The sequence below is a fragment of the Electrophorus electricus genome, chromosome 14, assembly GCF_041902795.1.
Source record: "Electrophorus electricus isolate QZ-2024a chromosome 14, ASM4190279v1, whole genome shotgun sequence".
NCBI classification, from domain to species: Eukaryota; Metazoa; Chordata; class Actinopteri; order Gymnotiformes; family Gymnotidae; genus Electrophorus; species Electrophorus electricus.
In genome coordinates this window covers 12,182,457-12,208,965 of record NC_137510.1, presented here as the reverse complement: position 1 = coordinate 12,208,965, position 26,509 = coordinate 12,182,457, and the positions used below count along the sequence as shown (strand labels likewise).

Genomic DNA, 26,509 nt, shown 5'->3' with positions numbered 1-26,509 from the left:
GAGTTCTTGATAAAGTTTCTTAGAGTCCTGTTGATGTTATACAGCCCCAAGCATTCCAGGAACCATGTGAGGGGCATTGAATCAGAGGCTTTTTTTACTCAGGTTGTTCTGGGAGAAGATCCTGTTTATTCTCCTGGCTTGTACTGTACCAAACTTGAACTTGAACTTGAACCTCTCCAGTTGAGCAGCCAGAGCTGTTTATTTTTACTTGGCAGTCTCCAAGGCCTCAGGTATGGACAATTTGTTGTACTTATTAGGTACCTTCATCACACATTTCTGTATTTCTGAAAGCTGGGTGGCTTCTTTGTGTTGCCTGTTTGGCCTCCAATCTCCTTCTCTATGGACTATACTGCTCCTTGATGATGTTCATTTTGTAGCCATGCATCTCAAGTATCACTGTTGTTGTGGCATTTATCAGTTGGTTGGTATCAATGATGGTCACAGTAGTGACTGTCTGTAGTGCTACATTCACATCTTGCAGCAGCCTTTCAGATACTTCACTTGGTCTTGGAAGTCTGCTATGGCTTGGTAGTCTGTCCATCTTAGCCATGATTTTCAATTTCTGATCAGCAGCTCTGGTGTTGAGCTTGTTGTATGGACACACACACACACACACACACACACACACACACACACACACACACACACACACACATACATATATATATATATATATAAAATGTTAACAGCTTTTGAATAGATGGGAAAAGTTTTTACTGACCCATTTTCATGCAAATAGCATGACAAAAGGTCAACAGTAATAGCCAAATAGTCAAAGAACTTAAAAGACACATCTGAATGTGGTTCTCTATTCTAATTAAATCCAGAAAGTTAGGGAATCTAACATGATTTAATTTGCTAAGGCATACAAAGGATTACTGAGCAGTCCAAGGTGAATCCATATGTTCAGCCAAATCAAGTGACAAGATGCAACACCTACCATGTTACTAATTATAACCTACCCATTGTCCAAGATGTACAAAGGGTTATGTTTGTGGCCTCACACAGCTGAGGGCATTGAGGGACCTGCACAGCTGAGAATGGAGCCCTTAAGTGTGGCTATGGGGTTCAGAATGGAATGTTCCATCTGTAGCAGCTAATGGAAGAAGTCAGAACCTGACGAACAGTATAGGGTAGACAATTCTATGCAATTTTTGAGAAGTCACAGTTCAAGTAATTGTGTTTGCACCTGTGCATTTGAGTGGCACATCAAGCTTTCCTGAAAGTTAAGCAGCCTTGTTCCTCTCCCTCATTAGTGCTCATCCCCAACACATGTGTCTAGGGGCTAAATAGCAATGTTGTTTTTGAACTTTGGAAAGCTGGTCTTTGGACATGTTCATTTACGAAAAAATCAACTTGATTTATCTCTGCTGAAATATGGCTGCACTCCTTTCATGTTCCTCTCCATAAACTGTTCTGCAACTTCCAGAGGGTGCAGTCAACATGAATTACTCAAACAAAAATAAAAGTATGCTAGCATAACTATCTATCTTTAAGTAACAATTAAAACACACTTGTTTATCAGTTATATTGCAGTAAGGTCAGGAAAATAATTTACTATGCGACAACACAATGCCTAGTTGTCTTATTTCGATTTGAACTTCTTTGCCTATTTGCATTTTGCTATACAAACAAAACTAATAAAGTCAAAATTTTTTGAAAACCTTATAAGTGATGTTTTATTTCATATTTAATGTAAACAGACCTTCTCAGGCCAGCATTGTTTATGGTCAAATATGCCTGCTTGTGTCAGTGCAGTATTAGAAACGTTGACAATGAGCCCATACTCTCTAACCTTTTGTTCATGACAGATGCAAGAATATGCTAATAATAGTGCAGTATATGACAAAAGGAGGCTCAAGTTGCATAAACATCGGGGAGCAAGCTGTAAGGTACCATTATTTCTTCGACCCCTGCTCCAGTGTGATGATAATCCATGTAAATTAGACAGCTGAGACTGGAACTCCATAAAGAACAAGGGAGCCTAGAATAAGCTGTCCAAGTGCTAAGACTAAGTAAGGTGTTTGAAAAGAGAGAGGAAGGCAGTTGAGATACATAGGGGTCAAGGTAGTCCTGAGTTGGCACAAAATTTCTTAGGTACAAGATGATAGTTTAGTGGCAAATTATGTGATTATTATCTAACAATATTATGCACTATTATCTAACAGTATCAAGCACATCTTGGGTTAAACTAATTACCTTGACTTGGTTCACACATCAAAGGACCTTTTTTAGCTTATCTCTACTGAAAATAAGGTTACAGTGAAGCCATGAAAATGTGATTATCAGATTGGTTTTCCTGCCTCTTCAAGAATTTTTGTTTTCATACAACACAATAATTCATAAAACAGTCTATAAGCTGTCTTTTCTGTAGTAAGAAGCTAGTCAGTTACCCTACTGGATTTTTTCCTCATTTCTTCAAGCTAGTTTCACAAACCAATAAAATATTAGTAAAGGACCAACAAATCAGTATCATCATCCTAACATAATAATCAACTAAACCAGCTTCTACCAGTTTAGTAATGGACTATAAAGGCTTAACTTGCTTATTTGGAGATGTCTTATAGTTTTGTAATCATTTGCATGAAAACTTTTTTATAGTTGAAGCCATAAAAGAACAGTTAGATTAAGTCAATTTATCAATAAAATAATAACCACAACTGCTCTCTCATCAGTACCTATGTTCTTGTTACCAGCTACTCTGTTCAGCCACTACAGAGATACAGTTCAGAGATATAGTCTAAGTATAGTCTATGTGATACCAAAGTATACAACGTAAACCCACAGGAAAACCATGATGGTTAACTTATGCTCATTTAAAATTGCACAATCAAATGCACAACATTTCAAAAATAAAAAAAGACCTTCTATCATTGTATGCGAATTGTTTACACTAAAAAGGGATGGATTTGTGTGTGTGTGTGTGTGTGTGTGTGTGTGTGTGTGTGTGTGTGTGTGTGTGTGAAGAGGCTCTTAAGATCATAGAATTTATTCATGAACCATAATCTTTTATTACAAGAGAAAAGGGGAAAATGAGAATGAGCAAAAGGAGAAAAAGGCAAAGAGTTTTAGTAGACAAAAAAACCCTCTGGTCTGATGACTTAGTTTTTATTCTAACAATGACCCCCAGCTGCTCTTCTACTGCTTTAGATGTTTTGGCCACCCAAAATGGCCACACAGCTAACCAAATACAGTATACCACCATCACCACCTCCCACATTCTTCAGATTCTGATTCTTCTGAGTCCCTATATAAAGGGATGCTGGGATATGCTCTAACCACATACCTCATTCCAACTTAAGGTAAGCCATTGTGCTTAAAACTTTAATGTTATTGATGCAGCTATGTATACAAGACAAGAGTCTAATATATGACATAAAATTATGCAAAAAAGATTAAAAATGTAACAAGATGCTCAATTTAAAATTCTCTCCAATATCAGTCTATGAATGAGAAGAAATCTGTTTTCTACCTTTGCTAGGTCTAGCACATAACATTTCACCTGGGTGCTCAACACAGAAACATATGTAAGCTTACCATGTCTTTATATAAAAGCATAGTTACCATGTTACCAAGTTACCATGTTCATGAAATTTCATATGTTTATCAGAGATTCTGTTCTCCATGGAGAACAGAATAGATTTTTACATTTTAGTGCTCAATGACCATATATCAGTTATCCAGTTTATAAAGCAGAAACAGCTAACTAGTCTCATGGAATATATATGTCCCTAGTGGATATTTGTTTCGCAAAAGTGTGGCAAAATATAGCTGATAGTACATATTTTTTGATTATACAAAAAAGTGCTAAGAAGTATATATATCCCATCAGACTAGGTAGCTGTTTCTATTTTAAAATTTGGAGATCAAATTTCAGTTATTTGCTTACTATTATATCACTATGCTAATATTCAGGTTTCAACTGCTGAATGTGTCTTTAGTCCTCTTGAAAGATGGGAGATGCTGCAATGGAGGAGTTTGGGGCTGCTGCCTCCTTCCTGCGGAAGTCTGACAAGGAGCGTCTGGAGGCCCAAACACGCCCCTTTGACATGAAGAAAGAATGCTTTGTCCCTCACCCTGAAGTTGAGTATGTCAAGGCCTCCATTATCAGCAGAGATGGTGACAAAGTTACTGTTGGCACTGAGCATGGAAAGGTAAGGAACTTACTGCTAAAATGTAATAGAATGTTTACATAATTCAGTACAGTGAAATATGAAATGTGAGATATTTTTCCCCATATCATACATAGACTGTGACTGTCAAGGAGGCTGATGTTCTCCCTCAGAACCCACCAAAGTTTGATAAAATTGAGGACATGGCGATGTTCACCTTCCTCCATGAGCCTGCTGTGCTGTTTAACCTCAAAGAGCGTTATGCAGCCTGGATGATCTACGTGAGTTAGACATGTATAGTTTCCACCTATACACTTATTTTGTATGGATGTGAAAATAGTAACCCTAGGATCCTCTCTATGCAGACCTACTCTGGCCTCTTCTGTGTAACTGTCAACCCCTACAAGTGGCTGCCAGTGTACAACCAAGAAGTTGTACTTGCCTACAGGGGCAAGAAGAGGAGTGAAGCTCCTCCTCACATCTTCTCCATCTCTGATAACGCCTATCAGTACATGCTTGCAGGTATTCATTAAACTATTCAGCACATAACTAACCACAATCTGGGACCTCAAGGGTAAAGAGTAGAACCTACACCCATAATTTTCTTAAATACTGGCAATATGTGTTTAGGGAAAAATTGTATTCTGTTCTACCTTAATAGGTACACAGGTGTCAAATACAAGAAACAACAGTCAAAAATCCTTTAACACATCAGTTTCATTCTGATACTGTTTTTATTTCTAGTCTTTGACAAAAACCCTTTTTATATATCATGAACTGAAACTGTTTCCAAAAGATAGGATGCAATGGCTTTACAAATTGTTTTTAATTACTTGTTAAAGCTGAACTGCTTGTTCTTCTTAAATACAAGAACATTAGTCAACAATTATTTATTCTGATTCCTTTATCATTTCTACCCTAAAACTGTTGGATTTTCCAAAAGACAGGATGCAACTGCTTTACAAACTTTGTTTTTAACTGCTTATTTATTCATAAACTATACATTCATTGAGATTTTTAAGTTGATTTTAAAACATCCTTTGTTTCAGATAGGGAAAACCAGTCTATTCTCATCACGTAAGTCTGTGTTTTATAGGAATTATAATTGGCTATATCTGCTGCATAGTTCCAAAGAACAGTTTAGTTTTACTAAACAATCTCTCTTTATATAGTGGAGAATCTGGTGCAGGGAAGACTGTGAACACCAAGAGAGTCATTCAGTACTTTGCCAGTATTGCTGCTGGCGGTATAAAGAAGGATACAAATGACAAAAAGGTTGGAAAATTAATAGATTTTACACAGCTTTACTGATCAGTCTATGGACACAGCATTCTAACATACATGCTTTGTTTCCAGGGAACTCTGGAGGATCAAATCATTCAGTGTAACCCTGCTCTGGAGGCTTTTGGTAATGCCAAGACCATCAGAAATGACAATTCCTCTCGTTTTGTGAGTGTCTTACTTCTGAAGTAAATTTTTGCCTGTATACTTATATTAATGAGCATTTTAAAGGCCAAAAGAACAATGTGTACTGCAAAATACATGAAAAGATATTTATAACAATCAGTATAAATCAGTATAACACTGAGCAATGACAAATTTGATGTGAGAATACTGATCCTTATCTGAGTAGGCCATAATCATTGACACACATTTCTAAATAATGCAAAGTTGATGCATGCTGAACAATAATGAATTATTATAATGCTTATAATGTAAGCTTATGTTCATATAGCTTAGTGGTCAAAGGCCCAAGTGACCATATCACTACTGGGACAACCTTGTTATTAATCTTTCTTGTTCCCTTTACTTCTTATTTCAGTCCCAGGTATTTTTCCAACCTTTTCTTTTCCACTGGATGTTTCCATCACTTGGGACTGCCATATCTGTTACCGCTGTTTTTATTATTGCTGTTTCTGCATCTTATCTACTATCATAATATGTGGTTGGTTCACCACTACTTGCTTATTTGTCTGAATTTGGAAGTCCTATAGGATCTTAGTCTAGTTACGTCTTAGCCTAGAATCACTCTCTGTGGCTTCTCCCATTTGGACTCAGGACTGTCAAGCTCATTAGTCTGCATATGCATTTGTTCCTGTATATGATCCTTCCATATAAATGTATGCACACACAATGTTATTGCTAATAAATGTTTGTATGTCTCTTTGCTAAGGTCGTTCGCCACATGCTAAAAATGTAAATATTTCTGATTTGTTTCTAACAGGGCAAGTTTATTCGAATCCATTTTGGGGCCACTGGCAAGCTTGCCTCTGCAGATATTGAGACTTGTGAGTACTTTTCTTTAATAAATAAAAATAGGAAAATCTCCCAATTCTGAAAGATGTAAGAACTTCAGTTACTTTTTTTTTAAATTAATACAGATCTTCTGGAGAAGTCCCGTGTGACTTTCCAGCTCAAAGCTGAGAGAGATTACCATATCTTCTATCAGATACTGTCTCAGAAGAAACCAGAACTACTAGGTCAGAAAGAAAAAATATTTATATTTTCCTTAATATCTTTTAAAAATATACATAACTACAAAAAATTACCATAAAAATAAATTAATCTCTTTCTTTCAGAAATGCTGCTTATTACTGCTAACCCTTATGATTACGCCTACATCTCCCAAGGAGAGACACAAGTGGCATCTATTAATGATGCAGATGAGCTGATGGCTACTGATGTGTGTAACAAAAGAGTTGTCCATTTTCTCACAAATTTATTTGGGCAAAGGATTTGTAATTTAACTTTAACAACAACAACAATAATATAACTATAATAACTAAATGTATACATTCTAATAGTAATTTCTTCATGAATTACTAAGTACATTTATTGCATTGAAAGTACTGTCTATCCTTAAATATTCTTGAGGTGCAGAAATGCAATATACCTATATTTGAAAAACGTGCTTTTTCTCTAGGAAGCATTTGATGTGCTGGGCTTCACCCAGGAGGAGAAGAACAGCATCTATAAGCTGACTGGTGCCATCATGCACTATGGCAACATGAAGTTCAAGCAGAAGCAGAGAGAGGAGCAGGCTGAGGCTGATGGAACTGAGGGTCAGTTCAAACTCAATAATCAACCATTAATTTAGAGATGAATTGCCTCAGTGACCAGGTAGTAAACGAAGCACTATGGAATTTCATTAAAGGAAATTCTGTCTATTAGGTGAACATAGATGTTGCGGTGTAAATTAATTGGGAACATGCAGTAATAACGTGCATGTCTATATCTTCAGATGCAGACAAATCAGCTTATCTGATGGGTCTGAACTCTGCTGATCTCATCAAGGCTCTGTGTCACCCCAGAGTCAAAGTAGGAAATGAGTGGGTCACAAAAGGACAAAATGTCCAACAGGTGAAAAATAGTTTTTACATAAAGTGAATAAAAAAGGTTCATGAAAACAGGTCTCTGCTGTAACAGATCATTTCTGATTTCTGTCAGGTGTATTATGCTATTGGTGCGCTGTCAAAGGCAGTCTATGAGAAGATGTTTCTTTGGATGGTTATAAGAATCAACCAATCCTTGGACACCAAGCAGCCTCGGCAGTATTTCATTGGTGTGTTGGATATTGCTGGCTTTGAGATCTTTGATGTAAGTTCTTATGCTATCTTCAAGTATACCACTTCCAGTGTTTCACTTAGAGTACTTCTTGTACTTCTGCTGTGCTAATGACATTGATTTCAAACTGTTCCAGTTTAACACATTTGAGCAACTGTGTATCAACTTCACTAATGAGAAGTTGCAGCAGTTCTTCAACCATCACATGTTTGTTTTGGAGCAAGAGGAGTACAAAAAGGAGGGTATTGAGTGGGAGTTCATTGACTTTGGCATGGACTTACAGGCTTGTATTGATCTCATTGAAAAGGTGGGTTCAAATGTGAACTGAGAAACATGAAATTTGACATAACAGTTTGACCTGAAAATAACCCACATATATTATTGCATCTGTAGCCCATGGGTATCATGTCCATCCTTGAAGAGGAATGTATGTTTCCCAAGGCCAGTGATTCCACATTCAAAGCTAAGCTTTATGATAACCACTTGGGAAAATCTGGCAATTTTCAAAAGCCCAGGATTGTAAAGGGTAAACCAGAGGCTCACTTCTCCCTGGTTCACTATGCTGGTACTGTTGACTACAATATTAACAACTGGCTGGTTAAAAACAAGGATCCCCTCAATGAGACTGTAGTGGGGCTGTACCAGAAGTCTACCATGAAACTGTTATCTTACCTATTTGCAAATTATGCTGGTGCTGACTCAGGTATGTGGATTCATCTGTATGGTGAATGGCTTAATTCATCATAGAAATCATCTACTATACCGATCTTAAGTTCTTACCTCTTGCATAACTCAGGTATATTCTCTTTATAGCCATGTCAGATGCAAGTGGAAAAGGCAAGGAAAAGAAGAAAAAGGGTTCTTCTTTCCAGACTGTGTCTGCTCTTCACAGGGTAAGATTACCTTTTTTAAAATAGTTTTTATACATATAGAACTATAAAATATATTTCCTATACACAAATTTAAATAATAAATAAATACAGTGAACATACAAAATAAAGTTGCATAAAGTTTCAATTTTACAGAAAGGGTTATGTGGTTTCTCTTTTTACACTTGTAAAGTTTTTCGTTAACTGTAAGAGATGTAAAATATGCTCTTTATGTACAATATGCTCTATATGTTCCATTGTTAGGAGAACTTGAATAAGCTGATGACCAACCTGAGATCAACTCATCCCCACTTTGTGCGCTGCATTATCCCCAATGAGACCAAGACTCCTGGGGCCATGGAAAATCCTCTGGTCATGCACCAGCTCCGCTGTAATGGTGTGCTGGAGGGCATCAGAATCTGCAGAAAGGGCTTCCCCAACAGGATCCTGTATGGAGATTTCAAACAGAGGTAATATTTTTCCATATCACCTCATTAATGTTTGAGTTGATGCTGAAGAAATGCCAGACACATCAAATGGACAACTAGAGTTTCACAAAAGATACCTGAACAAAGTTGTAATACAAAAAGATAATTGAGGAAATAGAATTTCCTATTTTTCACACTGCAAATATCAAAAGATGGCTCCTAGCTAATTTTTGTCTTGAGATGTGTAAACAATTAGTATGAATGCAAATTACTATACAATAATTAATTTAACTTAGTTAGTAGATACGCAATAGACAGTTACTTTTATTATTATTAGTTACATTTATATAGTGCTTTTCTCAAATTCAAGGACGATTTACAGACAGATATAAGCTTTTACAATCACTCACACACCGATGAGAAGCAGCAGCCAATTTGCACACAGTGTAATCTCAGTTGGAAACCACAGCCAATTGGTGGACTGCACCGGTTACAGGGGAAAAGGAGGAGGTTAAGGCCATGATAGAGCACAAACCATCACTGGACATACATGCACCCATTGTGCAAGCGTACACACAGGTCACATTCATAAAACACAATTTAGATTATCCAGTCAACCTAACCGCCATGTTTAAGAATACCATTAATCTAGAAAATATTTATTATTTAAATTATTTAAAATATTATTATTTAAATTATTTCATTATAAAGTACTTTGCATATAACCAGAGGCAATATAATATGCTAAAATGCCAGTGCGAGTACAATGTACTCAGTGCTAGTAAAATGATTCTACTTGGTCTATATTGTACATTTTCAGATATCGTATTTTGAATCCTGCTGCTATTCCTGAAGGACAGTTCATCGACAGTAGGAAAGGAGCTGAGAAATTGTTGGGCTCCTTAGACATTGACCATAACCAATATAAGTTTGGACATACTAAGGTGTGGTGGTACAATTCATATTGATTTTCTTGCATACATCAGCAGCTAAAGGTATTTATTTAGCAAAAAATGGCCATAAACACGATTATCTGTTATTTTTAAGGTGTTCTTCAAGGCTGGTCTGCTGGGTCTGCTTGAAGAGATGAGAGATGATCGCCTTGCTCTCATCATCACTGGCATTCAGGCCCGGTCACGTGGACTTCTCTCAAGAATTGAGTTCCAGAAAATTGTTGAGCGCCGGTAATTATGTTCTCCAGTTCTTAAGAATGTTTAGTATTAAACATAAAAAATGTCTTAACATTTGTTGTGTCACCTTGTAGAGATGCCTTGCTTGTGATCCAGTGGAATGTCAGAGCTTTCATGGGAGTGAAGAACTGGCCTTGGATGAAGTTGTACTTTAAGATTAAACCACTACTACGGTCTGCTGAAGCTGAAAAGGAGATGGCCAACATGAAGGAAGAATTCCTAAAGTTAAAAGAGGCTTATGCCAAATCCGAAGCCCGCAGGAAGGAGCTTGAAGAGAAAATGGTCACGCTTCTCCAAGAGAAAAATGACCTGCAACTCCAAGTCCAGGCTGTGAGTTCAATTACTGTTGAGCTATTTCACATGTTAAAAGTACATATATCTCAGAATGATCTAATTTATCACAAATACCTTACCAGGAGCAAGACAACCTTTGTGATGCTGAGGAGCGATGTGAGGGTTTAATTAAGAACAAGATCCAACTTGAAGCTAAATGCAAAGAGCTGACTGAGAGATTGGAGGATGAAGAAGAAATGAATGCAGAGTTGGTTGCAAAAAAGAGAAAACTAGAGGATGAATGCTCTGAACTTAAGAAGGACATTGATGATCTTGAGCTAACCTTAGCCAAAGTGGAGAAGGAGAAACATGCCACAGAGAACAAGGTCTGGTCTTATAATCATTACTGGAATGCTAATTGAATTTACTTTTTTCAAAGCTTAGCTTATGCTGTATCTTTTCCCCTAGGTAAAAAACCTGACAGAAGAGATGGCAGCCCTGGATGAAATCATTGCTAAGCTGACCAAGGAGAAGAAAGCTCTTCAAGAGGCCCATCAGCAAACACTTGATGACCTCCAGAGTGAAGAGGATAAAGTCAACACTCTGACCAAAGCCAAAGCCAAGCTAGAACAGCAAGTCGATGATGTCAGTGATAAGTTAACAATTACATATTTATGATTACAAGAACATTACGTGTCACATAAATTAATATTACTATTTCCTATCCAGCTTGAGGGGTCCCTAGAACAGGAAAAGAAACTCCGTATGGACCTTGAGAGGGCTAAGAGAAAGCTTGAGGGAGACTTAAAACTGACCCAAGAGAATGTCATGGACCTAGAAAATGACAAGCAACAGTTGGAGGAGAGGCTGAAAAAGTAGGCTTCTTATAAAATAAACAGAAAGCAAAAATGTAACATTAAATCACAATTCACCATCTAATATACAGCATATACACATGTTTATTTATTTTTTGCTTATTAAAAATTCAGGAAGGATTTTGAGATCAGCCAAATCAATAGTAAGATTGAGGATGAGCAAGCAATAGCAGCCCAGCTTCTGAAGAAACTAAAGGAACTGCAGGTAATCCCCTGTCTCATTTGAATTGCACACATTTTAATTACTGGTTTGGATGTGACACACTTAATTTAATACCTTCAACTCTAGGCTCGTATTGAGGAACTTGAGGAAGAACTGGAGGCTGAGAGAGCTGCACGTGCTAAGGTTGAAAAACAGAGGGCAGACTTGGCCAGAGAACTGGAAGAGATCAGTGAGAGACTGGAGGAGGCTGGTGGTGCCACTTCTGCACAGATTGAAATGAACAAGAAGAGAGAAGCTGAGTTCCAAAAACTGCGCAGAGATCTTGAAGAGGCCACTTTACAGCATGAGGCCACTGCTGCAACTCTGAGGAAGAAACATGCTGACAGTGTGGCTGACCTTGGAGAGCAGATAGACAACCTACAAAGAGTGAAGCAGAAGCTTGAGAAAGAAAAGAGCGAACTGAGACTGGAGCTGGACGATGTTGTCTCCAACATGGAGCACATTGTCAAGGCCAAAGTACACCCTTTACTATTTGTTTGGTTTTTTGCTTCTTCATTACTAATTATACTATTACCCCACACGAACTTCACCTTCTTGCATAACAGGCTAACTGCATAGAGCTAATTTCCCTATCAGTCTTGATAATATAAAATGGACATTTCAAATACATATTCCATAAAAATGGTGTTTTTTGTAAATCTTATTTTGTTTATTTGCTTTTATGCTTCATTCAATGCCATGTTTACTTATGTCTTGACTATTGCATTGCTGATGTCTATTTTCTGTGCCAGACAAATCTAGAAAAAATGTGCAGGACTCTGGAGGACCAGATGAGTGAATATAGGACTAAATTTGAGGAAGGACAACGTAGCATCAATGACTTCAGCATGCAAAAATCTAAACTGCAAACTGAAAATTGTAAGATCTTAGATAAGGCATGTGGTGTGTGCCAGGTAGCATTTTGGCTGTACTATTATTTTAATAAATACATTTGTAATGAAGGTGAACTTGCAAGACAGTTGGAAGAGAAAGATTCCTTGGTATCTCAGCTGACCAGAGGCAAGCAGTCTTATACCCAACAGACTGAGGATCTCAAAAGACAACTTGAAGAAGAAGTGAAGGTATTTGCACAATGTGTGCTTTCCATTTTTTATTCTGGCTAAGCAGTGTTTATTTTTAATTAATCATTTTCTTCCAGGCTAAAAATGCCTTGGCCCATGCAGTGCAGTCTGCTCGCCATGATGCTGACCTGCTACGAGAGCAGTTTGAGGAGGAGCAGGAGGCCAAGGCTGAGCTTCAGCGCAGTCTGTCCAAAGCAAATTCTGAGGTGGCTCAGTGGAGGACCAAGTATGAAACTGACGCCATCCAGAGGACAGAAGAGTTGGAAGATGCAAAGTAAGAAATAAAACCACTGAATTTTCAAATCAGTAGTACTTAGCTTTTAGGAGCCAACATAAAGAATTTGGAATTGCATTGTGCAAGACAAAGTGCAAGTTAAAATTTCCTTTATCCAGGAAGAAACTTGCTCAGCGATTACAAGATGCAGAGGAAGCTGTGGAAGCTGTCAATGCCAAATGCTCTTCCCTGGAAAAGACCAAGCACAGACTCCAGAATGAGATTGAAGATCTCATGGTTGATGTGGAAAGATCCAATGCTGCTGCTGCTGCTTTGGACAAGAAACAAAGAAACTTTGACAAAGTAATAACATGCTTGTTCCTTCTTGTTTAACTTCCTTTTTGTTTAACTTTGTTGCAAAACTACACTCTCTTTGTAAATAGGCCACATACTGCCTAGTTAATTTTCATATCACTATTTTTCTGATAATATAAAAATTTATACAGTGTATATACATGAAAAATCATCTCTCATTGTGGATAATTTTCATACATGAAGCCCATGCATGGCCAAGCATGCAGGAATCCAAAAACTACCATTTACTGAGGATTACATAAATCATGAAGCCTTATCCATGAATGTAAATACTGACATTAAAATGAATGCAACTTCATGATGTTTTTTTCCCAACATAACTAGTCTTTGGCAAGTGCCTTCAAGTACTACCACCCTTTCCCAACTCAAAATACCATAATTAATTTCACATTGTTGGTATAAAATAGATTCTTGCTGAATGGAAGCAAAAATATGAAGAGAGTCAAAGTGAGCTAGAGAGCTCCCAAAAGGAGGCCAGATGTCTAAGCACTGAGCTGTTCAAACTGAAGAACTCTTATGAGGAATGTTTGGATCACCTGGAGACCATTAAAAGGGAGAACAAGAACCTACAAGGTAGCAATGTTTGGTATATTTGTGTGGCATTTTAATGAATATTACTTGTTCTACAAATAACACATACTGATCAGCTGTACTTTTGTTTGTTAAACAGAGGAGATTTCTGACCTCACTGAGCAAATTGGTGAGAGTGGGAAAAGCATACATGAGCTTGAGAAGATCCGAAAACAGTTAGATCAGGAAAAGACTGAAATTCAGTCTGCATTGGAAGAAGCTGAGGTATTGTTTTTATTTTCTTCAACAACATACGTCTAAGTTATAAACATGAATATCATTTTGGAATCATTAAGTGAATATAAAATTAAGGATTTGAAAATTCTGGATGCTGTTCTGGATTTCACAGGCCTCCCTTGAGCATGAAGAAGGAAAGCTCTTAAGGGCTCAGCTGGAGTTCAATCAAGTGAAGGCTGATATAGAGCGCAAGATGGCTGAAAAGGATGAGGAAATGGAGCAGGCCAAGAGAAACCAACAAAGAGTGATGGATACCCTGCAAAGCTCTCTAGAGTCTGAGACTCGCAGCAGAAATGAAGCTCTCAGACTGAAGAAGAAGATGGAAGGAGACCTAAATGAGATGGAGATCCAACTCAGCCAGGCTAACAGGCAGGCTGCAGAGGCCCAGAAGCAACTCAAGAGTCTCCATGGACATATGAAGGTATAAATGCCTGAAAAAAGTGACATGCTGGAAAGTAGAAATGTTGCAGCATTTCTATTCAATTATGAATTGTTGCTTTATTGTGGACTTTTACTTTGAAGGACACTCAACTACATCTAGATGATGCTCTCCGAGCTAATGATGACCTCAAAGAGAACATTGCTATTGTGGAAAGGCGCAACAATCTGCTGCAGGCTGAACTGGATGAGCTGAGGTCCTTGGTGGAGCAGACAGAGAGAGGCAGGAAACTGGCTGAGCAAGAACTGCTGGATGTGACTGAGAGGGTTCAGCTGTTGCACTCTCAGGTAATATATAAATGTATCCTGTTGTGAACATGAAACAATGCGGAATTTATTATAGACATGGCATAATATATTAAATCTCCACTATTTATAGAACACCAGCCTGCTAAACCAGAAGAAGAAGCTAGAGGGAGACACTTCCCAGCTTCAGACTGAGGTAGAGGAGGCTGTTCAAGAGTGCAGGAATGCTGAAGAAAAAGCCAAAAAAGCCATCACTGATGCTGCCATGATGGCAGAGGAGCTGAAGAAGGAGCAGGACACTAGTGCTCACCTGGAACGCATGAAGAAGAACATGGAGCAGACTATAAAGGATCTGCAGCACCGTCTGGATGAAGCTGAGCAAATCGCCATGAAGGGTGGCAAGAAACAGGTCCAGAAACTAGAGGCTCGGGTGAGTAACTACAATAGTTTTACAAATATGATAACACTTTAAAATAGTTCAGAAATACATAATCTAAAATGCTATCATAGTTTGGACTTGAATAAGTCTAGCGTTATATTTCTTCTAGGTGAGAGAGCTTGAAAATGAGGTGGAGCTGGAGCAGAGAAAGGCCAGTGACTTTGTAAAGGGTATTCGTAAATATGAGAGACGCATCAAAGAACTCACTTACCAGGTAGGCCATGCTCTTTTTTTTTTTTTTGTAAAAAAGGTAGTACTAAAATTTCTATATTACAATTAAATATTTATAATCAAAATAGGTGTAGGTTATTTTGTTTTTGAATATCATGGGAAAATGTTATTGTAGAAATAATTAGCAAAAAATGGTAAACCCCCCCCCCCCAAAAAAAACCCCAAAACATGTTATATTTTCTCACTCATAGACTGAGGAGGACCGTAAGAATCTTACACGTCTGCAAGACCTGGTAGACAAATTGCAGCTGAAAGTTAAATCTTATAAGAGAGCTGCAGAGGAAGCTGTAAGTAATTTAATCGTTTTATAACCCTGTTAGACTTTTCTTTCAATTGTAATTTTATTGTTGTGCTCCTGTTTTCTTACATCAACTATTCATTATTTTACAGGAGGAGCAGTCCAATGCCAATCTGGGCAAGTTCCGCAAGCTGCAGCATGAGCTGGATGAGGCAGAGGAGAGGGCTGATATTGCTGAGTCTCAGGTCAACAAACTGAGGGCCAAGAGTCGTGACACTGGCTCCAAGGTGAGTGGCTTGAATTAAGTAACTGCAATGGAGAGCAAAGTGTCATCTGCTATCTGCTGGTTACATTCACAGTATTTAGAATCAACATTTATTACACCACAGGGGAATTTCTGTAATTGTTCAAAAAAGCATTAAACCTAAATCATCAATACCATGAAACTAGTTATGAATATAATAGCTCAATATTATTTTATGTTATGCCATATGATTATAAAAATTAAAATACAGATGTGATGTGTGATAGAGACATCATATATTATTCTCTGGGATTTTTAAAATGCTATATTTCTGTCTTTGCTGTCAATCATTTAAAGCACTGACACTGTGACAAATTGTAACGCGAGGTGGCCCGAGTGCCGCAGGGCGAGCGGCAGGACGCACAAACTCCAGTGACTGGGACGTACATTTATTTACAGATACACACGGAACGATAACAGCACTCACAAGCATTACAAATGTTAAGACGAACATGAAACAGTTGACAGTAAACAAACAGTTAAACACAGTTAACAATATCGAAAACATGTAACATTATCATGAAACATTTCCATGAAACATCAACCTGTTACATCCACACGCTACGTCAACAATGACCAACAACGCTGCACTCCCTGACGTGGGTTTAAATACACATAGACAAACAAAGATGTATGCAGGCGTGGCCACAAATGAGGGTCCTCCCAATGCACGTAGCTGGCCAAACCACATGCCTCGCGGGAGCCGAGCGTTCCGTGAGACAAATATAATGAAAATGATATTCATCATGGCACTGTTTTGTGCAACATGTAATGTGCAGCAACTCCAATTCATTGTTAATGCATGTTTTGAATGCAAACAGCAGGCATGGATGTAACAGTCAAGGAGCAGGGTGCAGGAACAAGATAATAAAAGTAGTTTTGCACAAATTCTTTTTATAAAATGTTCTCAAATTTCACAAATTCTTTAATTTGTCTTAGTAGTATTCTCGGGATTAGTTTGATAGTAGAATGCCATCAACATCAACCAACTACATCTGACACAACATATTTCAAATGGTAATAAAACAGAAATAGAAATTGGTATACTTAAAAACATATAATAACATATATAATAACATAAACCAATTCAAGTAGTTATAGCATGCTGAGTTAATGTTAATAGAAACTACTTGACAAAATTAAATAATTACCTATGACATATTTACCTTTTTGCTTTTTTTTTCCATTTTCTTACAGAAAGGACATGAGGAAGAGTGAAGCCATAACTTGAATCTCCATCAAAAATATGTCTTCTCTATGATTTGTGTGCCTGTAGGCAAACAGAATAAAGTCAACCTCCAACTTAACTCTCTCCCATGCTGTTTGCATTGTCAGTGAGTTGCATAACATTTTTCAGCTATTCACTGTACCTTACACAACAGCTTTAATAGATTGTGGCCTTTATTAGAGCTGCAACAGTGTAGCAGATAATGCCCTTACAACTTACGTTATTAATAATGGTCCTGATAAATCAATAGTCCTAAAATGCCTAGTCTTAAAAAGACTAATTAGGCACCAAGACAAATTTTCACATAAATATCCTGACTATCCATTTAGTGGAATTGCAGTAAAAGATTTGGAAACTGATTTTTTAAAATGTGAACAAAATTATGAGTTCTAAAATAGTGATTTGTGTCTTGAGAATCTGATGAATAATCACTAGAATAAATCACTAGAATAAATGTCTGTAAACAATATCACTTATGGGCACTTAGCAGAAGGAACTGAGCAACATCAATTGTAATTCTATTTGAAATGTAAACATTTGAAACATCTATGAAGTTCAAAACATTGATAACTACACAAACTTGGAAACAGAAAAATCATAGCTCAGAGCACTGAAATCCTCATATGAAAGCAGAAATAATTATATTCCTCTGCTAAAAGTGAAAGTCAAGTACGTGAACTAAAGCTTGTTTATCCAAATTTAAAAGATACTTTAAATAATAGAAAAAGACTGAAGCTAAAGGATTATGTAAAAGCATTAATGTAATGTTTCATTAAAAATGGGTATGCTTGTGACAGATGGTATAATTTATTTAGTTTTTCTATCCAAAGCATTGGCTTTTATTTTAACTAATTATCAAAAGTAAAATGTAATCATTAATTTCTCAGTTTACTATTTATTAAACATACAATACATACTTTATAAGCTTACCAAATTACTTCATTGTTACACAAATACAACAGAATCAAAAGCAGCATCTATTTCATTCTACTTGCAGTGGAGTAAAAGTTCAGTCTCCAAAAAGCATAAATAAATAAGTACAAATACTGAAAAATATACTTAACTATGCATTGTTGCTATCTACTACTGCATACTCTATGTTGTTTGACAAAAGGATAGAAGCTTTCAAGCACTATTCCAATATAATATGAAAAGCAGCTGCAAGACAATGGCAAATTATACCATTTAACAACAAATAAATGCACACTGCCATTTAATTTTTCTTAACAACCATAAAACCAACACAAACTTGACTAGGGCCTAAAGCTTGCTCTGCCACATCATAAATTGGACTGTTCACTGCCCATACTGATGTTCAGATTTTCTTTAATATTGATTGCATGGTTTGCACTCCAGTTACTAAATAGGCATTTTGCTCTCATTGTACACCGGAAGTAGCACTCTGTGCTTGTGCACTTCAAATTTTACAAATCATTTACAACACCTTCAAAATTGGTATCGCATGGGGTTGGCTACAATAATGGCTTAAGAACTCTCCAATGCTTAAGAATGTGTTAACTTTTTAGAATGTGCAGTGTGCATTGCAAAATATTTTGAATTTTGAAATATTAAAACTCAAATTATGTAAATTAGTGTAATACATTTATAACTGTTCAAATGTTATTCAAGCCACAGTGGCGCTCACACTGGGGCAACGCCGTGGCACTCTCATCTAAGATCTGTGTTTTTATGTATGTTTTATATATGTTATGTTATGTGCTTTTAACATTGTACATCCCATGTTTAAGACCTTTCAAAGCTAATGGTTTTTCTGTTAAATTATGCGCTTTTGCAAAACAAATACACAGTGAGGTTATCATCCCACTGTCATCCTACCATGTTCAGACAAAATAGAACAGATGGGAAAAAAACTGGGGCTGGGGGTGGAGTAGGGGGGAAGTGCTCTCTTCAATCCTGCTAATACAATAGTTGTAAAGGGACAGTGAGATAATATCAGAGCTACACTTCCACAGTGGAATTTTTATCAGTTAACTCACTGAGGGTATTTCAGGGTATTTTCACAGTTTTTAAATTCTCTTTAAATTCAACTTATAGCATGATACTCATGTTTCTTATCAAAATATTCGGTCCAATCTTAGCTCTCTTCCTAATGAGGTACCATTTGACCTAGAGCACTGCATAAAGAATTAATATGGCCATAAAGCTGAAAATATGAGGTCCAATTTTAGAAATGTGTCATATTTCATGTAAAAACATATATTTACTTGTGACTCATGTCACAGTTTTGGTGTTTGAAATAAGTTTACCAGAGTGTTTGGTTCACAAAGGAAGTGAAATATATTAATAATGACATATAGAAATATGTTATAAATGTCTAAAATGACATTTTGTGCAATCGTTTACTGAGTAAAAGTATAGTCTGCCACTCTACTGTTAGTGATTTCATGATTGTTTATTGGTTAGTTTCATACAGATTGACACAAATTCATTAATCAGAAACAGTGATTAGATGGATAAGACCTGAATGACACATGAACACATGAATCACACAGTGAGAGGCAGATGACGCATATCTTAACCGGATATCTTAACATGCAGACCATTATATTTACCATGATCATTTTGGTGCATAATAATGTTAACAGTGCGCATCCCATCTACAGCCAAAGAGGAAGAAGTATTACTAAACATGAAAATTCATATCTAGATGTTGCTATTATTTAAAAAAAATGTCTGCCTAAATATCATTATTATATCTCCTTTCCTAGGGAGAAAAAACTAGATCATTGCTAAAGCAACATCAAGAATGCTTAAAAGATAACCCCTAAAACCCCAAACCTTGCAAATCAGATAATGTTGGGGTTTATGTAAGGCTAATCTACACAAATAAATTAAGAGCAGATCCAGCAGATGTTTTGAGGCTACTGACTTGTTTACTGTGACCTCCACAGACATTCATAAGTACTATGAATCTGTAAGCTGTTATATAAACTGGTGCATCTCCATTTGTGTGCCTACTTATACATTTTGGGAGTTTCCAAATTAAAAGTCATGGTTCACCACTGATATTTGAACAAATAAAAAAATAAATCAAGGACCGAAAGACTGGTAATAAGACATACTACAGATCAGCTCAATATGTCATACAGGGACTAAAAGGGCATATTCAAGGAAAAGTAAAGCACTTTACCAGTGCAACAATAACATACTACAGAGGCAACAAATGTACTATTATGGGCATAGACCACACCTTCCCAAACAAACAGAATTCTTTCTATTCAAGTTTTGACATTATAAATAGAGACACCATCACTAAACTTACAGTAAGCCTAGTGAATAAAGTCTTCAGGTAAGACATTCTGAAGTTTGCAAGGTTCTGCAGAAAGAAACCCCCAGAAGGCAGCAGGACCAGATGGCACTCTTCTAAAAGTACTTAAAATGTGTGCTTCACAGCTAGCAGGAGTGCATACAGACATACTCAAACGATCACTCACCTGGGCCCCCCCCCCCCCGAGTGGCACAACAAGTCTTTGCACCCATCATGAGGATTTTGCTGGTTTGAGCCCCACTGATACAAGGGCCATCTGTCCAAAGGAGTACATTGCTGCTGCTCTGTGGGTGGGACACTAGCCAATTGTAGATGTCTGTGTGTTCTTGCTTGCTGACATAATTCAGTTAGCACTGTCTTCCGAGTGCATTGTGCTGCCTTCTGTCACAGCAAGGACAGCAGTACAAAAAGATGTGGTCCTTGGTGTCGTGTGTCTTGACAGAACCACATTCTCACCTCCATGGTTGGTAGTTGTCATATGATGGGGAGGCTTGTTAGTTGGTGGGTGGGAATTGGCATAATGATTAAATTAGGAGAAAAACAGGAGAAAAACTGGAAGGATAATTCTGCCTGTAAGCAGCTATAAAAAAAATATATGAAATAAATATGTGCAAATGTTTTGTTTTTGTTTCTGGATTACATCTTTCAATACAGTTATGTCCTACAAACTGTTAAGGAAACAAGCTGACCCCAGTCTGCCTAATCCCACGTATAAATGGATCTTGGACTTTCTAACAGATAACAGATGATGAGATTTGGGAGTAGAGTTCTTGCTCAATTAGCAGTCAGCACTGGTACTCCTCTGGTACTCCTTAGACTTGCTGTCTGATCCACAAATTATTTTCACTATATATACATGACTGTACATCACTTCATAATATTAACCTGGCCATTAAATTCACAGACAACATTACCTACCTGGACTTGATCCACAACAATTACAAGTCTTCATATCAGCAACTTCTCTGTAACCTGACATCATATGGGGAAGAGAATGACTTGGATTTAAACATCACTAAAACAAGAGTGGATGTTGGATTTTAGGGGGAAATCACCTCTACTCTAATGTAAATTCCTGGGTCTACACAATTCAAACTGAACTGGTACGCAAACTCCACTGCCATCATTAAACAAGCACAACACTGTCTCTTTTTTCTCCACCATATTAAAAAATCAGACATAAAGAAAATGCCTTTGTTAAAATTATATATATATATATATATATATATATATATATATATATATATATATATATATATATATATATATATATATATATATATGTGTGTGTGCATGTGTGTTTTTATAAAATTATAGTTGGGTAATCAGCACAAGAATTCCTATGTAAATTGTGGAAATAACAATGAAAGAACTGTATCTTATGGTACCTTAACATCTAAGTATATATTAGGGGCCATTAAATACATATATCAAGTTCCCTGACTTTTAATGAGATTTTCACTGACTAAAAAGCTGAATTTAAATAACCTGTAATGAATGGAAAAACTGGTGACCTTTGTGAAGAAAAATGGATGCATAAAAATCAAGTAATAACAGTATAATAGTATAAGTAAAACTAATAACTTTCAAGTTTTCTATAACATTGAAAAATATCTGCCGTCTTTAGGTACACACAAATACTTACCAGTCTCATTATTACTCTGGGTGAATTTGAGGATTTGAGAAATAAGAAATAAATGTATAATTATTATGCTAGAGAAATAATCATACAATCATAGGGAAGCAGCTAGTGCCAAGTGTTGAGGCCACATGGTGGCCAACTCTGTGGTGTTGATTATTATTATGTATTAAAAGAAGAGGCAGCATAGAACAGCTGTGTATGGGGATGGAGAGAGTATTAAATGGATCACTTAAGAAAATACACCAATAAGATAAATTTTCCACTGAATGCCACAGCACATACTATCTTTGCTGGGGGCCCCAGGTACACTTTATTGTACTGTAGTTACTGTAACCATGTGTGATGTGTGTGTGTGTCCGTGGGTGGCACTGGGCATGTCCCTTAGGTAGTGTACCTGGGACACCATAACAATATGCTTATGTTTCAATACATATGATCATATTTTTTGTGCAGAGACAGTTTTAAATATACCTATTTTAAGTGAAATGCTTCAACCTTTTCAAATGCAAAACATAGAGCTGCTAATGTTTTATGTGTATATAATACACATGTTTAGATAATACCTATAAACATTGTTCCTTAAAATTAAACATATGTAATGTATATTCTGCTATTTAGACACTGATGATTTGACCACTGTCTGGGTCACCTCTTGGACTGAATCAAATTGTTATTTTCCCTCAGTTGGTCATGTAACTTTAGTACTTTGAAGGTCTGAAAAGGGTACCAGAATTCACAAGTGAGAAGGTGCAAAGACTCATATGGGATCTTCATGAACAGACCATCTGCTACAAAAGCTGCACACCAGCAAAGCTGCTCTTCTCAATCACAGTGAGGCACTCATGAGGAATTTCACAGAGTTATCTTCGTCCTCAAGGACAAAATCAAGAAAATAATTCCATATAGATGTCACATCACCACTTCAAAACAGCAGACATACAGGTCTACATGAATCAAAGATTCAAAACGGACACACATCTATTAACAGGCCTTATCATTATAGAGTTTTGATTCGACATTCAGATTATACATGGACAGTATGCTACTGTATTCTAGTATTGATAAAGTTCAGACAAATAATACGGACAGAAAGAAAATTTAGTATAAAATGCAGGTTAAGGAGCAGTGGTGTGTCTGTAGGCTCCATCAGTACTCTACTGCTAAGCAACATATGCAGTTCACCATTTGACTGGTTGCATTGCAAAAATTGAAGGCTTAGTATTCAAGCATGTTGACACACTAGATTCCATGGCTGGTAGACTGAAATGATGATGTAGCATGTTTCACATGGACTGGAGAAAGCAATCACATTTTCATATTATGCTTTTATATAATAGTGGAGAATAAAAATAATATGAGAAAGTAAAACGTCACTTTTTTAGCAGTTTGAAAGATGAGCTTCAATGTTAGTTCTGAAAACCTCTTTATCTCTACATGTAGAAGCTTTGAATTGGTTAAAAATTAACTGTCAGCCACAGGGAAGCATCATACTCTGTAAATTTCACAGCTTATATATTTATAGTTTGCACTTTTGATAGCAGACAGTGAAATATGGTAAATGTTAATGTGTATATATTGTGTACTTCATTCAAGGGATTCTGCACCCAAGCCTTTCACTTACAACCTTCACATCTGTGCTAAAGTGACATGAAATAAAAGTCATTTAATTGGGTTTGATTTTGTCCTTCCTTGGCAGGAAATGTGCTTGCTCCCATGATGATGTAACAGTTGCTAATGGCTTGCATGGTGGTCCCAGAAAAAGGAGATATGACTTTTCCTTTCATCTGTGCATTCATCGAGGCACCTCCAAGACTACAAGCAAACATACAATTAGAGGTATTTTACTAATCTAAACAAAGAGCAGGTTCTCAATTTTTCATGCCTCAACCAAAATATAAAAACCAAAATATATGAAGGAGTAAAACTAAATTGCTGTCCCACTCTGTAGATGACAAAGAGTATTACAAACTTTCACTGCTGTTACATTATTCTTAGCTATTGTATTCAAGCACATGCATAAGGTCATCTACAAACATCTGGTAACCACTGAACTACAGTGAACTGTCATGAATCCATAACAAGTCACTTTGAATTCTGTTACATTCAAATACACCAGTTGGGGGAATACAGAGTGGACTGTAGATGATGTCTCAGGGTTATCTTCCCCTATTCAAACATTTCATATTTTGTCATATGCGCATCAAGGATGTTTACCATTCACATTCTTTTATTATTATTATTATTATTATTATTATTAATAATAATTTTTTTACCCCAGTTTTCTCCCAATGAAGCCATCCAAACCCACCCAGAGATAGAGGCCAATTATGCTCTCTTGGACTCCCAACCAAGGATGGCATCACTGGGAATTGAATCAGCAATTACCCAATGACAGAGCCAGTGTTAGAGTACTTAGAGTCCTATAGCTACCTAGATAAGTAAATAACTGGCCAGCTAAGTATATTTAAAACACACATGATGGTTGCTTGTCAGACTAACCCAGATATCAAAACAGGTTTTTCATCAAAAACCTACTTTAAGGTACCACATAAGCTATGCTTAAAACACTGCAATGCTGAAGTAAAGCACAAGTAAAAACTCACATAGAGGGAAAAATGAATGAATGAAAAGGCCTGTGATTCTTATACAGCTAACCCAGTACATATTGAAATTAAAGCTGATTTACCTTCAGTATTCTAAATTCAAAATTGCACCTTAACCTCAAAGTCAATATTTGTTTCATTTCCAATCTATTGTACAGGAGTATAGAGCCAAATCAACAAAACCTGCATCACTGTCCCATTACTTATAGACTGCACTATATATGAAAGAAAGAGTGCAATCAAATAATATATGTTTTTAGCTCATAATGTGTGAAGGGAATTAAAGAAGAGACTGCAAGACAAACAAGACAAATACAAGAATCACAAAATAAACACAATATTTTTGGCAAATTATATCATTACATCAAATCTGCTATTATATAATTTTATTTATTTATTTTAAGTATTTCAGCATATGACCTATTTTCTGACTTAAATATAAAACAAGAATATGATCATTTAAAAAATATCAGTAATAACAGTTATTAAAATCTTTAGTTTCTCAGCACTACTAAGTGGATATGACAAAATTTCCATGCTATTATTCCTTAGGTGCCTTAGGTGCAGTTAACATGAATCATACATTTAAAACAAAAAGAAAAGTTTGTTGGCTAGCACAACCCTCTACCTTTGAATTTCCATTAAAACGCACCTGTGTATAACTTCCTTTAAGTAATAAATGCAAACTATCAATTTTGAACAACCTAAGGAATACAAAAACCAGTTATGGAAAATTAAACTTTCTTTAATTTTTTTTGTCAAACAAATAATTTACTAAATGAGAAATATATCCTTAGCTGTTGTTTTCATCTTTGATCTTATTTGCAATTCAATCAAAATACGAAGTGTTATAAAATGACACTGAGCTTTTTAAATCTAATTGGCATTACAGTCAAAATTATTGTCATACAATTTTGTGAAATATTTTATTTATTGTTTAATTTAAAGAGTCCTGTTTCTATTAGACTTCATGTCAGCATTGTTTATGGTAAAATGTGTCTGCTTGTACCAGTGCAGTATTAGAAACACTGACAGGAATACAATACTGGTTCTGTCTAACCTTTTGTTCATGACATGCAAGAATATGCTAATTATAGTGCAGTATTTGACAAAAGGAGGCTCAGGTTGCAGCTATCAGCACAAGGGGAGCAAGTTGTAAGGTACCACAATTTCTTCGACCCCTGCTCCATTGTGATAATAATCCATGTCAATCAGACAGCTGAGAATGGGACTCCATAAAGCACAAGGGAGCCTAGAATAGACTGTCCAAGTGCTAAGACTAAGTAAGCTGTTTGAAGAGAGAGAGCAAGGCAGTTGAGATACATAGGGGTCAAGGTAGACCTGAGCTGGCACATAGGTTCTTAGGTACAAGGTGATGGGTTGGTTGCAAATCATGCTACTACAGCAATGATAATCTAACAATATCCTCAAACAAAGCTGGAGCTTAGACAGTTAGCTTGACCCTGCTCATGCATATGTTCAAGAGAATACCAAAGGCTTTTTTAGCACATCTCTACTGAACCAACATGCATCTTCAAATAAGTTTACAGCAGAGTCATGAAAATTTGATATGATTTCTTTTCCTGTGACATTTGTATAACTTACTAGCTAATTCACAAACCAATATTATATGATTATTATTGGGCGAATAATCTGCAGGAAAAAGAAAAGAACAAACACTTGTCTCCAACTGAAAGGTTTAATGAAAGTAATAAAACAGTTGCACTAGCAATAACTAAAGAAAGCCAACATAACTTCAATGATCAACATCAGTCATACAAACAGAAGCTTAGTTGGTGACTTTAAACAGTTTAATTAATCAGGTGCATGCAGGGGCGTATTTGGCATTTCTGGGGCCCC

General features: G+C 36.5%; 1 protein-coding gene across 1 annotated transcript; it reads left to right on the top strand.

Moving 5' to 3' along the window:
• The first annotated feature begins 3,953 nt into the window (after positions 1–3,953).
• Positions 3,954–15,888, top strand: LOC113572964 (myosin-7-like). The gene is made up of 36 exons (XM_081696154.1): positions 3,954–4,154; positions 4,250–4,393; positions 4,478–4,634; positions 5,162–5,189; positions 5,285–5,387; positions 5,469–5,561; positions 6,337–6,400; positions 6,494–6,592; positions 6,692–6,795; positions 7,036–7,174; positions 7,354–7,472; positions 7,560–7,709; positions 7,813–7,983; positions 8,070–8,383; positions 8,506–8,569; positions 8,810–9,015; positions 9,794–9,917; positions 10,021–10,157; positions 10,238–10,493; positions 10,580–10,822; positions 10,905–11,081; positions 11,166–11,311; positions 11,426–11,516; positions 11,601–11,990; positions 12,266–12,392; positions 12,477–12,595; positions 12,673–12,869; positions 12,989–13,172; positions 13,592–13,757; positions 13,855–13,979; positions 14,104–14,412; positions 14,514–14,717; positions 14,809–15,105; positions 15,224–15,328; positions 15,537–15,632; positions 15,736–15,888. The coding sequence occupies exons 1-36, from the start codon at positions 3,954–3,956 to the stop codon at positions 15,886–15,888; spliced, it is 5,802 nt and encodes a 1,933-aa protein (XP_081552280.1).
• Positions 15,889–26,509: the final 10,621 nt, after the last annotated feature.

Coding starts and splice junctions, on each gene's coding strand:
- LOC113572964 (XM_081696154.1), top strand. CDS start 3,954: ATGGGAGATGCTGCAATGGAGGAGTTTGGGGCTGCTGCCTCCTTCCTG. Junction 10,823..10,904: donor AACATGCCACAGAGAACAAG/GTCTGGTCTTAT, acceptor CTTTTCCCCTAG/GTAAAAAACCTGACAGAAGA. Junction 11,517..11,600: donor AGAAACTAAAGGAACTGCAG/GTAATCCCCTGT, acceptor CTTCAACTCTAG/GCTCGTATTGAGGAACTTGA.